The sequence below is a fragment of the Nymphalis io genome, chromosome 15 (assembly GCF_905147045.1).
Source record: "Nymphalis io chromosome 15, ilAglIoxx1.1, whole genome shotgun sequence".
NCBI lineage: Eukaryota > Metazoa > Arthropoda > Insecta > Lepidoptera > Nymphalidae > Nymphalis > Nymphalis io.
This window is the reverse complement of record NC_065902.1, coordinates 13,054,911-13,070,064: the sequence shown is the minus strand read 5'-3', so window position 1 is coordinate 13,070,064 and position 15,154 is coordinate 13,054,911. Positions and strand designations below refer to the sequence as shown.

The following is a 15,154-nucleotide window of genomic DNA, read 5'->3' as shown; positions in this document are numbered from 1 at the left end:
ATTTGCGCGCTTATAACCGCAGAATAAAAAACATTGTTAAACGTAATTTTAAGAGGTGTTTGTTTGTTTAGTTAGTTTAAGTATATATATATTATAATACATGTATAATTGTATATACATACATACGTATATATGTACCTAGAACCTAGATGTAGTTTTTATACCGTTAAATATTGTTTAAATACTGTTTGTTAATTAATAAGAATATAAACTTTATTGTTATAGCTATACTTTAAGTGTTTAAGTAATTTAAAAAGGGGGAAAATGGACGGTTTTATATTATAACTGTATGTAGGTATTTTTATATTCGCAATAAATCAGTCACCATCTTGCTCCTGTGTTTGATTGACGTTCCACTGAACTGCTCGCGGTTCGCGCGCAGCGCCTCCTCCATGACGTTTTGGAGGTTCGCCTCCGTCGCCGCCACCGGCCGCTGGCGCATTTCAGCGACTTCCCGGCGCAACTCGGCCAGTTGGCCGGAGAGTCGCGTGTTAGCCGCCTCCAGAACCTAACCTTTTTTTTTTTTTTTTTTTCGAGGAGGAAAGGCATTTACGCCTGCCGCCCGGACACGACCGGGACGGGTATGTGGGACTCACGGGGCAGAAGGCCACCGTCCTACCCACTAAAACCTCCTCGTTTCCTTCTCACCGCATGGTGGCGGGGTTACGGGAACGTTGTGACTTACAACCGCAACCCCGCCAGCGGTCGTCGCCATAAGGCGACCCATCTCGAGAGCGCGCCAGGATGTTAGGGCGCGCCTCCCTCCTCTCTGTGCCTCCGTCCTGTTACGTGATGGACTCCCCCGAGTCCGCCACTGGAGGCTGGGCGTCAGGGCTTGAAGCCCCGCGGCGGATCAACAAACTGGCTCCGCCGCCAACCACACCTTAACTCTGCGGCAGCGTTCGGCCTGCAAAGGTACGTCGCCGTCGAAGAGGTCTCCTTCTTCGTTGCGGGAGCGGGTCCACGTCGTCCTCCCGCTCCCGCTCTGCTTCCTCCTTTTGCGACAAGACGCATCCCACCCCAACCTAACCTAACCTAACCTAACCGACCTACCTGACCGACCTACCTGACCGACCTGACCTGACCGGACCTGACCTGACCTGACCTGACCTGACCGGACCTGACCTGACAAAATTGTCGATAAAAAAAAAAAAAAAACGAGCTAGGAACCAACTCGAAAATCACGTGGTGATGCAGGTATCACCGGCCCTTTGGAGAGCACTAGTAGATGCAGGAAAACTCCATATCGATCAAGATTATAAGGAAGAGAAGGATTCCGGGTGCAGCACAAAGTCGCAGAGCCCACTTAGTCGAAAAGTACGAGCAAGAAGCGGAGCTAGCTAGTCGATCAGTGGACCTACACTGTGGAACCTTTTGCTGAATCCACTACTGGAAAGCGTCGATAACAAAGACTCCACATACAAGCCTTCGCTGACGATATTGTTTTGGTGTTCTCGGGAAATACGGGCCAAGAACTTGAGACCAAGGCCAACGGGGTGTTGGTGTGTATGCGTGGGTTGTCGAGAATAAACTAAAGTTCACGCCACACATCACCTCGGCCATGACAATAACGAAAAAATTGAAATTCGACACACCACGTATGCGCATGGGGGGAGCCGAAATTGGCATGGTAGAAACGATCAAACTATTGGGGGTTACGATAGACTCAAGACTAACCTTCAACACGCACATTTCAAATATCTGTAGGAAGGCAACCAACTTGTACAAATTGCTAGCAAGGACAGCTAAAATGAAATGGGGTTTAAGTACCGAAATAATCCGGACAATGTACCTTGCAGCAATAGATATTATTATACTGTATGCTGCGAGTGTATGGGCACCAGCTGTGGAGAAGATCACCTCGATAAAAAGTTTAAATAGCGTTCAGAGAGGATTTGCGCAAAAAAATTGCAAATCATATCGTACGGTATCACTGAATGCTGCACTAATCCTCTCAGGTCTTCTCCCACTCGATTTGTGAATACAAGAAGCAGCGGCTCTGTACGAGGCAAAACGAGGTAAGCCGCAGGAAGTGTTGAAGGGAAGGGAGATTGAGAACAAGGCAAGTCAACTCGAAGCCCCGCATCCAGCGGAGGAACGAAGGATCGTTTTCTCGGATTTCGGGGGCGCTGGCCCGGCGGAGTTCGATGGAACTGATGAGGAGGACGTTATGATCTTCAAGGATGCAGCAAGATAGAGGGACGTGTGGGAGCGGCGCTAACGTCTTGGTGCGGAGGTAGGGAGGTGATTACCAAAAAGTACACTTTGGCTCCCTACTGCTCAGTGTACCAGGTGGAGATATACGCCCTGTACCAAGCTACGAACCTAAGCTACGGCCAAACTAAGAAAAAAATCCGTGAAGATTATAAGCGACTCTAAGTCAGCGTTGCAAACGCTAGAGGATCAAACCACCACAAACAAGATCGCAGTGGACATAAAACGAAATATACGGGACCTAGCGAAAAACAACGCATCCGTTGAATTTCTTCTGGGTTAGGGCGCACGTCGGGATTTGGGGAAACGAACGCGCAGACGAATTGGCGAAAGAAGCGGCTCTAAAAGCTAAGACCGCCGCCAATTATGACAAATGCCCAATATCGTTTATAAAGCGAACCCTCAGAAAAGAAACCCTAAACAAATGGGATTACCGATATAGAGAAGCGGACACAGCAGGTGTCACTAAGATTTTCCTTCCACATGCAACAAAAGTTTACCAAGTAATAAGGAAAATCAAGATGACACATGTCCTAACACAAGTAATGACAGGACATGGGGGATTCGGTCAATACTTACACAGGTTTAGGTGCAAAGACAGCCCATCCTGTGTATGTGATGATGGAAAGGATGAAACGATCATCCAAAGATTTCAAGAAAACTAGTACCCTAACTCTTCTATATAATTCCTTTGTACGACCTATCCTCGAATACGCTTCCACTGTTTGGAATCCGCATTACAAAACATACATACACCGATTGGAAAGAGTCCAAAATAAATTTATAAGATTTGTGCGTTTTAAGGAATTTATAAATAATAATGAATGCTTAAATACGTTATCACTCGCTGACAGAAGAGCGATCAGAGATCAAATATTCTTATTTAAATTAATTAATAATTTAGTTGATTCCCCGTTTCTCTTAGGTTGTATTAGTTTCCGATGCTCTCGAATCACCACACGTAAGTGCTTACTTTTTAATCCGTCACTCACCCGAAGCAAGTATGCGCAAAATATATTTGTATACAGAGCCTGCACCGATTACAATAAACGATTTAGCGAAATTGATTTTTTTACAACAGAGAATGTTAATAAAATAAGAAAATTATTGAAAGAATACTTGTTTAATAAATAATTAATAAAATTAATATTTTTTTGTAAATTAATAATGTATATTTATATTGAATCAATTACTTGCCATAAATTGATGATTTATGATGTTACTTTAATTGTTGAAATCAAATTTAAATATTTTTAATGACATTGTTTATATTTATGTTCATTAATATTATTGTAATTTAACTTCTTGGTTTTTTTTTTAACTTTGTAATTAGTCGATTTGATTGTACTCGTAGATTGCATTGTATTTTTGTCTCTTTCTGTTGTCTTTTTTACACGCATACTCTAACATTTGTACTATTTTTAAGTGGAAACTTTATTGGTTTATGATTTAGTAATAATTCCTTAATTCTATGTAATAACACACTGTATGTTTCCCAAATATAAATAAAAATAAAATAAAAAATAAAATCTGTTGACCGAATGCCCTAAGTACCAAATAGCCAGCATGGACACAGAAGTCCAAATTAAGTGTAAGATAGAAAATAACGAAATAAAAAATATAATAGAAGATAAGACAAAAAGAGACAAATTCTTAGAATTCTGCAATTATATAACGAAAAAAAGCATACAAAGAAATAAAGCAACATAGGAAGAAATATGACATAGAGAAGACAATAGACGTGGACAAGGTCCCCGACCTCCATGTCGGGAGAGAAGCGGCCGGTACTTCAGAATAAACTGAAGTGCCATGAAAAAAAAAAAAAACCTGACCTAACCTGACATAACCTGACCTAATCCGATACCTACGTATTACATATGAACGATTTCAATTTCATTACAATGTTGGGTAATAATGTCTTTATTAAAGAAAATAAAAAAAAAACGCAATTCAGTTCAAAATATTTATTTTGCAAACAACTAACAATAACTTATGATAATATCACAATATTTGATCGATAATTATTAAAAATATGACACATATAACTCGTACCCATTTAATTGTTTATCGTAGAGATAATTTAAGATGGTTTTTACACTTATTTGACGTTAGTATTATATAATGATCCACACCGCAGCACGTCTGTCGCTCGTTCTTAAGTAATGCACAGTGGCCGGTTACACGAGCACGGGGCGCCGTGGCGGTCGAGTGACACGCTATAAGTCTGGCCGCGCCCCGACCACCGCCACGGCCACGCGCATCGCCGGCTCGGCTGCGGCTCGCCGACGTGCCGCACCGTTAACTTCCTCGAAAGCGGGCAGCCCACCGGTCAGCTCCGCCAATTTCTTTGCGTCTAAGCAGAGTCCATTGCGTTCAACCATACCATTATTCTGTGTCGGACTCAACTCCTCAGTTTGTACTTGTCTATCGGTGGATGTCGATGGCTCTGTAATTATTTTAAATATTTTGTTAAAATCGGGATTTATATTTTTATGACGGATGTAGATGTATATCGTTTTAATAATTATAACGTACCAGTGGCATCAAGTGTTGACAAATCCGTAGAAGGCGTGGTGGCAGGACGCGGCAATGGGGCAGCCCCTACAAGGGCAGCACAAACAGCACCGGGTGCTGTGCCTCGACCACCGCGACCGCTGCGCCATCGCGACGGCATTAGATTTCCACGAACGTTCCGTTCCGGTCGTATTAAAATAATGTACATCTGAAAATTTAATTATTAAATGAATACTTAAATTCAATTATTACCAAAAAAAACTTTATAATACCTTAGGTAACTTTATAATACCTTAGGTGCAAATAGACAGGCTAGGGTGACGCTTGCACTCAAAGAAATAGTCACTGCCATACTGGTGACTCGTAAGGGAACGTGACTCGCTGTGCCAAAATATAATGGAACAAATGCGAGCCATATCACACACGTTGTATACATTGTAAAACCTGCAAGAGAAGTCCTCTGTCAACATGCGATTACGAGTACAATATCTCATAAATAGCATAAAATCTAAAATTCTCACCTATATGTTTACTCTCATTGAAAGCTTCCGGTATTTTTCGCGTGAGCACAGCGTATACAGTACAGATGACGATAAGCACAACCGGGTAGAAGAAAGCAATGGTGTAGGACGCGTCGACGTAAGAGTCACATACGAGCATGTTGTCCTCGCGCGTCGGGTAGTGGTGGATGGCTCGTGCCGGCGACGCCAGCTGCCACACTACCACGATTACAATCTACGAGAATTTTATGATCAAACTAAAATCTTACTAAGCAAAAATAATATTTTTCGGTATGTGTGGTATTTGTTACCTGTATTGATACTAAAATTGAACAAATAAGAAGTTGAGATTTTGGAGATATGAGCGAGGGCCGTCGAGCAGAGTGCTTGCTAGCATCGAAAATACGAGCTATTCTGTTTGTTTTCGTCAAAAGAGCGGCGTAGATTACAGTGAAGCAAAATCCCGTACAAAACCTGTAAATTGTGTAAAAAATTATAAGTATCTTGTAAACTATGATAAACAAAAATAGAAAAACAACAAGCAACACCTTGGTATAGATTTAGAAGCTTGAGTCAATTCATTAGAGTGCGTCTTGTTCGTTTAGGCTAGGCTAGGATTGGCCACAGATTAATTACTTCCTGGCAATATTTTTCCTCTGCCAGAGTATGCTTTGGTACGATTGAGGTTTTACAAAAACTATACTTACAGAATGACGTATTCAAGGTGATAAATTGTTCACGGGTGAAAAATGATACGTCTGTACTCAGTCTGCCTGTACTATTATATCTTACTTTTTTTTAAAATAATAAGAATTACTTTTTTGTCAAAAATTACAGGAATACGATCACAGAAAATTATACAAATGTGGATATATAAATACGTACTAGATTCATATGAAAGTATTAGCATAATTAGACTTTTGTACATTTTGATATTTTTAGAACTGAATACAAACCGTTGAAGAGAACAAAGGAAGTCAGTTGGCCTCAGTACGAGGGCGAATGTAACGAGATAGCACATGAGGATGCCAGCCAATAGAACGAAGGACAGTTCGCGCCCACTCGCGCGCACCACCGGCGTGCTGCTCCGTGCGATCCACACGCCACCTACCAACCTGTAATGACTTGTATGATTGCCTTATTCTCATTATAAATGACATGAAAGCTTCAAACCGATATTTTTTTTAAAGAATAGGAAGGCGGACGAGCACCTGATGGTAAGTGGTCACCAACGCCCATAGAAATTGACATTGTAAGAAATGTTAACCATCGCTTATATCACAAATGCGCCACCAACCTTGGGAGCTAAGATGTTATGTCCCTTGTGCCTTATGTAACAATAATCGGCAACGAAATGCTATCTACTAAAGCGGTCAGCTAGTTAGTGTACGGTACGAGCACATAGTCGATCCGGATAAATACAACCATATTAGGAAATATTATTGATCGTGAATTTGATACCATTGTTCTTATTTATATTTACATAGTAATCAAAATGCCTAGAGCTGAAAATGTCATTGCTCCAATAGCTGCCGGTGACGTGGGCCGCAGATATAGTTCCGGCACCGGCGCGCACTGCATGCGCCTCGAATCTGGCAAGGTGCCGCGCGCACACTCCATGCAAGCCGTCTCTGACACCGGCGACCGTATCTGAACAATTATAGTATTGTTTTATAAAAAATGTAAATAAAAAAATATAAATAGAAAAAGTTTTTTCATATTTTATAAGGGAAGGTTGCAGCAAAAGCTCTTTGAACTGTTTGTATCTTGCTAGTTTTGATACTTTTTTTCTTGCAAGAAAAACGCATTTACGCATTTTCCCCACAAGTAGTGGGGGTGTATGTGGGACTTACTGGCGAGGGTGCACCGAAATACCCACTAAAAAAAAACAACGGTATCCCCTTCGTCAGTTCGGGGGCGCCACGGGATTGCTTGCGCATCTATTGTGCGAAACCCGTATTATCTTGCCATAAGGTGTGTATGGTGGGATTGGAGGAGCGTCGTTCATTATGAGCCTTTACCGCTGAGCGAAACCATCAATTTGGATCTCTATTTTATATCGAAATTGATGTCAAAAATTCTACAGCAATGGGATTATGTCACTACCTACAAATTGGCTACTACAAAATGGTAATTATCGAAGAAAATTGCACATACATATTGTAATCAAATGTAAATAAACTATGATAAAAAAATCGTTAATTTGTATATAAAATACGAAAATACTTTTGCGCCGATCTTATAATATAAAATATTAACATCAAGTTTAATTTAAAAAGTTTAAAATGTTTCAAGCGATATTTTTGGCACCTCATACTGCGTGCAGTTGAAGCAATGCCAGCAACAGCTCTCTCCTTCGACGTATTGCTTAGCTTGGCCTAGCTCGCACTCGGCACTGCACACCGACTCTGGGTGATGCGGTTCTTCCCATTTGAACTGAATTTCTATTTATATGAAAACATATTTTTGCATGTTTGACGTTTTGTTATACTGATCTAATATAGGAATCAAAAGTTATTTTTGTACGAACCGTCCATGTCAAGTTGTAGTTCGCCGTCAAGATAGCGACCTACCCGGATCCATCGGAACACTCCTCGCGTGATTTGCTTGAAGTGTAAGATGTTGTAGCGCGCGGGACCGTCTCCGTGGCCGTCAAAGTGGAACTCATCGCCGCTGAGACCTTTTCAAATAAAGTTTATTAAGCGACGTTACAACTACACGGGAGATATTATGCACAAGTGTGTGCGCAAATACAGGTGTACTCTCTATTCTCTAACTCTCATAATCCAATGGGACGGCAATCCGAGGCGACCGGAAAGAGTTCAGGCTCAGAACAAACGGCTTTACGTGCTTTCCGAGGCACGGGAGTGTACACACTACCAACTTCCAGACTCCGAGTTGCTACTGAGAATTTTCTGACTGAAAAACCCAAAAACTTTTTATTGGCCCCACATGGGAATCGAACCCAGGACCTCCGGGTCTGCGGCCTTACATCAAGCCACTAGACCAACGAGGCAGTCAGGAAAAATATATGTGTGATATAAAATTGTGTAAGTGAGTTTTTTCTATTTTTAAAAAAATAGAAAAAATAATTTCAAAGGTAGATAAAGAATTCATATAAACATTTTAAAGAGACCTATGAAGCGCACTTGTCGAAGATATCGCAAAAGAGTCGGCCCGCTCACCGGTCTCATCGCCTCGCATAAGCCAGGCTTACCGCCGCACAAATCCCGATGCATGTCCCTGCAACACATTCCTAATTCATATTACACTCAGATAGACAAAGTAAATAATTATCAAATAAAAACAAAATCCAACCGAATAGCGAATACGAACGCCCAAACAGCATCGGCAACGAATTGCAGCTGCGCTTCAAATTCTGTGTTCTCTGCAGAAAGTCGTTCGCGACCCGTGCAAGGGAGGTACTTCGCATTGTGTCTCGAACGCGGACTTCCCGCATAGCGACATTGGAACTGTTCCTCCCAAAACTCTACATGAAGAAAAATAATTGATTTTGATAGCTTCACTTTTTAAATAAAACTTAGTAAAAATTCAATTGTTTAAGTAACGAAGCCCTAATCTTTTCTAAAATAAAAGTAGTCTGTTATTCTTATTACATTCATGTGCCAGTGACGTTCCCGCCAAAATTATAAAAAAAAATAATTTAAATATATACTTTCACAAGCACATAGTAAAAAGTTGATATTACAAATTAAAATGTCTGATACATTTTAATTTTATTTTTTTGTACAGATACAATACAAGATACAAGCCGGTTCATTATATACAATTTAAGTTACGTATTTATTTAATTTAAAGCTTCTCTGTCTACAATTTAAGAAGTACTTATTTACAATTTAACAGGTTGGTTTATTTTACGGTAACAAAATAACCTGCTTTACGAATGATCCAACTCGTGACAGACCAACATATAGTTGCCCCTGGGAATAACATTAATTCGTAGCTCAATGCCAAGTGTCAATCAGAGAGAATGTTTGTCCCTGGGGCTTGTTAAAAGTCAGGACAAATTATGTTTTGATCTATATGATCCCGTGATCATAAAATTTCTGACTGATCTTTGTGATTAGTGGATGCTTGCCTTTCATGCCGAAGGTTGTGGGTTCGATTCCCACCCAGGATAGATATTTGTGTGCATGAACATGTCTATTTGTCCTGAGTCTGGGTGTAATTATCTATATAAGTATGTATTTACAAATTAAAAATAGTACATGTCAGTTGTCTAGTTTCCATAGTACAAGCTCTGCACAAGCTTAATTTGGGATCAGATAGCCGGGTGTCAAAAATGTGCCAGGATATTATTATTATATTATTATAGTATAAATAACTAATTTTAAAATGATATGGATTGGAAAAGTTAAATTATTGAATGTGATATAAATAAAAGATAAGCATGAACATTTTAAGAATCTTTGAAGATTACCGACAAACCAGGGGTTTCTGAAATTATTTTGTGGCGTTAGGGTGAAAAAGTATTCGCGAAAGCCTCGAACAGGATTTGCCTGAGGCTGCACGCTAATGGTGCCTTCGACGACTGGTTCATTGCCAGCGGCCACGAGTGCCCGTGCGCTCCATCCGTCTGAGCCCACCCAACTGAAAATCTGTGCCGCTCCTCGACGTCGCACTGCAGCCATCACTCCTGCAACTTCTTGATCTGAGCCGAATACGATAACGCCTGCAGACAGTGTTTTTAATAATAAAAAAAAATATGTTAAATTATATTTATTTAATTGGATGCTATCGAAGCATCCAATTAAGCATCAAAACACTATAAGCCAGTACCTCTGGCTCGCGGCCGCGACAGTAAACGTTCCACTATAGCGTCATATGCATGTTCATCCGCTGCACCAGAGTCCTTTGCAAGCCGCTCTTTAACTGCTATGCAGATATCGTCGCGCAAGAGAAGAGTTTCTAATTCTTCAAATGCCTACAATTTAGTAAAGAAATATTCAATTGAACAGTTATTTTATAGCATTTTCATTGAATAAATGTTCGATATGATTCTTTGAATTAACATAACTTTTTTATATATAAATCAATTGAAATAAAACAAACACCAAATTTTAAGTGGAGCTTGACACAATACATTATTGAAACCGCACACAAATCCGTTAAGCCGTATCTAAGATTAGCGTGCACAAAAGCACAGATATTATAAAGATAAACAGACAACAAACAGCCAAAAATTCTAAAAATCATTGTCTTGGGTTCTATTGCGTTGATAAAGGCTCCCGGTAATAGTTTTACTCATATATTTTCCATGTACAGACAGCGATCAGGTACAGATTTATTATATGTATAGATAATATTGTTGTTTTCCTAAAATAAATAAATATCATTTATTCAAAAAATTTAATTTTCAAAATGGAAATACCTTTATACCGTAGTTGGATTCCTCGTAGATAATGGAAACATAGCGCCAGCCGAATTTTTTGACAATTTCAACCATAGCCCGCACTTGGTGGAGGTCGGAAGGTATTGTTCGAGTGAAGTATTCAAATCGCGCCTTGTTCGAAAGCTCTGGAGATGTTGAGAAGAAAGAGACCTAAAGAAATTGTAAAGCTTTAAACACTTGACTATATTTTATGAATGATTATGAGTTAGTTGAGTTGAGATTCACCTGAGGGATTTTAAACAGACGTAATAGGTTGGCGACTTGTACCGACGTGACAGAAGACGCGGCGCCCACAACACCTGATATTACCTTACGTACCGCTGTTGCGTTGCAAGCATATTCTTCGTCATCTATGTTACTGATCGAGCCTGTGGATAGATAGATAAAGCGAAGTTTCAAGCTGCGAAGACGGTTCTAAAATTTTTCCAAAGCAAGTTATTCGTTTCTGTTCTAAAATCCTGAATACAGGATACCTAGTGTGATGTTAATAATTACATAAAGAGAAGATTTTTACAAATGATAGGACGTTGCTCAATTCGGCCTGCGTACATACGAAGCAATCATAAATCATTTTTCACCGAATACCGATACCTTGTTCCGGTTTGAAGGAGAGCGAGCTTAATAGCAGGAAATATAAAATTTGGCGACCACGTCGCTAAATTTTGATGACGACGACGACGTCATAATTAATGATTTATTATCAAAATCAAAAGCAGAGCAGACTTTTAGTTTATTCATGTGGATTTTAATTAGGAATTAAAATATACCTTTAATAAAGTCTAGCGCCATTTCAAGGCCACGTGTGTCGCTGTCACAGTCGTCCAGTACCAACGCCCCAAGTTTGACGCCCGGCACTGACAGGCCGGCACGCTCCGCTTCGTCGAGCGCGAACAACATCGCCTCGAGGGCCTGTACCCCACCCTGCGGCATCAGCGGACCGCAGCGCGCCACGCTGCCTCCGCTGTTACCACTCGCTCGTCCGTGCACCTTGAATATTCACAATACAAGGAAAACGATTTTATTTGAAGACATATTTTAAATGTTACTGTAAAACTAATAATGGCGCGAATATACTATACTATGTAACTAGATTTTCAAATTAATTAAGAGTAAAGAATCTTACTATGATCAAATATAAAAAAAATATGTTAGATAATAGCAATTTCAAAAGATCCTGTAAAGTCCTTGTGAAATGTTATGAATAACATATCCAGCAAAATTAAACATAATAGTGATTCCTTAAAATCGATTACAAGCATCTATCATATGAACTGTAATATTAAATTCACTAAAGGAGTTCTCTAAATTTTTATCTGTGACGCATTAATTTTTTTTAATAAATAGTGTTGCGGATTGCAATTTTAAGTTTTAATTTAAATACACTTTCCGTACGATATTATAGAAATTAAATATCTAAATGACAGAAGAATCTGTGATTTATGGGATATCTGTCAATGTCATTAAAAGTATCAGCCTGTAAGTGCCAATAGATGGGCTGGGATGGGAAGTTGTTGAGGTGGATATAAAGGTTATCATCAACGCGGGGTTCCTCACGATGCTTTCCTTCACAGCCGAGCACGAGACGAATTATAAAAACTAATTTACTTGATGTTCTAGAGTCTAGACTCGACTGTATTTAATACAATATTCTGCTTAGTAAATAAAGTTGAACGTGAAACGTTTGTAATACCTTATATAAAAAATAATTGCTTATATGTTTTGCATAATAAATAATATTGCTCTCCGATTCATTAGCTCCGCCAACATCTTAGTTGTAATCTTGTATTGAATGATTTATCTTCAATGGAAGAAAATAAATTGATAAAATGGAAGCGTTCAATCCAGGATCACACTTTTTAGTTCAAATAACAAGTAGGTTCAGTAGCGCGGCTTATGATAAAGGGAGTTAAACAGTTAAATAATATAGAAACTGACCGAATCTCTTATTTTAGTTATTTTCATGGTATTTTACTGGTGGTAGGGCTTTGTGCAAGCTCGTCTGGGTAGGTACCACCCACTTATCAGATATTCTACCGCAAAACAGCAGTACTTGATATTGTTGTGTTCCGGTTTGAAGGGTGAGTGAACCAGTGTAATTACAGGCACAAGGGACATAAAATCTTAGTTCCCAAGTACTTGGATATAAAAAAAATAGTATTATGACAGATACGTCGCAGTACGAGTATATTTACTAAATATACTATGTATATAAAAGTGTCGTACAATAAGTCAACCGAAGCTTTCAACTTCATAAAGTTAATAATTCGGTATAAGGGCAACGTACACGCCTTTTAATAAAATTACGCAGTCTATACTTAACTGCCGCTAATCAGCCTTCACTTTCGTATAGAAAATTATATCAGTAGTAAAGCCTATTAGTAATATAATTAGTAACGCTATATTGATTTTTTGCATCCAATAACCTTCTTTATACCGCCTTTCGCTCACATTAAAATGCATGCTGAATAAATTTAAATCATAAAAATTATGAGGGAAGGAATTAGGAGTGAATTATAATATTTGAAACGGAATATATTAAAATCGTTTGAATAATATTATAATTTTATTTAAAATATCTATGATTAGAAACAAAAATATAACAACAATTAATTAATTATAACATAGTTAGACTTATTGTGAAACTCATTGAATATATAATTTTGATGTAATCATTTTTAGATATTTGTTTAAACACGTGCTTATACAAATATGATATAGTTTGTTTTTAAGGAGGTTTGGAGCTTATTCCACCACGCTGCTCCAATGCGGGTTGGTAGAATACACATGTGGCAGAATTTCAATGAAATTAGACACAAGCAGGTTTCATCACGATGTTTTCCTTCACCGTCAAGTACGAGATAAATTATGAACATAAATTAAGCACATGAAAATTCAGTGGTGGTTGCCTGGGCTTGAACCCAAGATTCACGCGTTCTAACGACTTTTTTATTATTTATGTATTAATTTGTAAATACATTTTAATTTTCTACAAATAAGCTTTGGTTATTAAACATATTCCAGTAGTGTGCCTGGCCATGTCATTTGATAGTTCGTTCACACAGTCTTAGTTCTTTGCAAAATAACATAACAATCATTTTAAGCGTTTTCTGTAGACAAAATTGCCGTCTACTCTGTAATTTTGATCAGTGTACTTTATATATCATATGAAGTTATTTACAATCAACTAATTTAGTAAAATATAAAATATCTTGAGATATTTAGGTTTATGTTAAAAGAATATTTTCGATATTTAAAAATATTGTAACGTGAAAAATTGTTCAATCGATCTTGGTGGTGTTATGAGATTTGTGCGTGAACATATTGTATACGTTTAATGTAATACATACCATCATCAGGCCACCGAGTACTATGTCTCCTTCCACGACGGCGGCGTGCTTCACCGGCCATATGCTGTCGTTCTCAGCCTTTTTCTTGTTGATGACTCGCGTTTCTCGACTGACGCTTTGGTCGTTACCGTTAGAATTATTTTTAACTTGTATTTTACTATTCGCGACGCTCTTAGACTTTCTTGATACCGTATTTCTTGTCTTTGGTTTATTCTTTACAGCATTTATTTTGATTGGCTTATCAGTTGCTTTAACATGTGCTATAGAGTGGTTCTCGCTTACTGAATACGTACTACTGCTAATGACTTGAGTCGTTGTTGTCGTACCCTTGGTACGGACTTTTGTCTCATTAGCGTGCAATATTCGACGTGGCTCGTTGGTATCCTCATTTGCAGACCAGGCAATCGCCTCTCCGAGAGTGGCGGATATATCCTTAGACCGGAGTGAAGACGCGCTGGGTTGCGCTTCTTGTATCTTGACACGATTTCTCTTTTTAAACAGTTTTGATATATCGAATGGACTTATGAGCGAATGTGATTCACGCTTGTTGCGATGGGACTTATCCAATATAGTGTAATATTCTTCAGCGTCGTGATATGCGACGTTCACCAGCACGAAGGACATGGAGGTGTTGCGATCCAAGCTCGTAAGCATGAGGGGCGGGTCGTAGTTGTGCGAGGAGGCTGCGGCCAACAGCAACAGAGCGAGTGCGGTCTCAGGCACCATGTTCAGCACATCCCTTTCTAATCAAGATGAAGTGCCATACTTACTTTACTTTATATTAAAATTTTCAAATTAAAAATTATGATCATTTAATGGAAGAATAATAAGTTTTTAACACAACAAATGCCATTTCTTTTCTTTTATTTATATATTCGTCATTCCTAATTATTGAAAGTTATTATACATTCACTAAATATTAACACAAGATAATTTAAGAACAATTTAAAACTATAACACAGGTACATTTTTACAGAATTAAGTTAAAATTTTAACTTTGGTTATTTTAATAAAGAGTAATGTATAATATATGACGTGCACTACATAGACACTAAGAAGTAATGTAAGTAATAAAAGCCTTATTAGTGTAAATTATTGAATGGAACACAATGTCACAAGTTTGCAAAGTTTTGGCGCGCGATCGTAAGTCGTGTAGCGCGCGTCGT

At 38.7% G+C, this 15,154-nt stretch overlaps 1 protein-coding gene across 1 annotated transcript; it reads right to left on the bottom strand.

The window, feature by feature from the left end:
* Positions 1 to 4,430: 4,430 nt before the first annotated feature.
* Positions 4,431 to 14,714, bottom strand: LOC126773961 (metabotropic glutamate receptor 2-like). The gene is made up of 17 exons (XM_050495220.1): positions 13,989 to 14,714; positions 11,409 to 11,628; positions 10,867 to 11,009; positions 10,621 to 10,791; positions 10,029 to 10,173; positions 9,670 to 9,921; positions 8,547 to 8,718; positions 8,365 to 8,471; positions 7,759 to 7,908; positions 7,539 to 7,672; positions 6,712 to 6,878; positions 6,185 to 6,343; positions 5,540 to 5,702; positions 5,250 to 5,463; positions 5,021 to 5,172; positions 4,750 to 4,936; positions 4,431 to 4,660 (listed from the first exon to the last, which is right to left on the bottom strand). The coding sequence occupies exons 1-17, from the start codon at positions 14,712 to 14,714 to the stop codon at positions 4,431 to 4,433; spliced, it is 3,492 nt and encodes a 1,163-aa protein (XP_050351177.1).
* Positions 14,715 to 15,154: the final 440 nt, after the last annotated feature.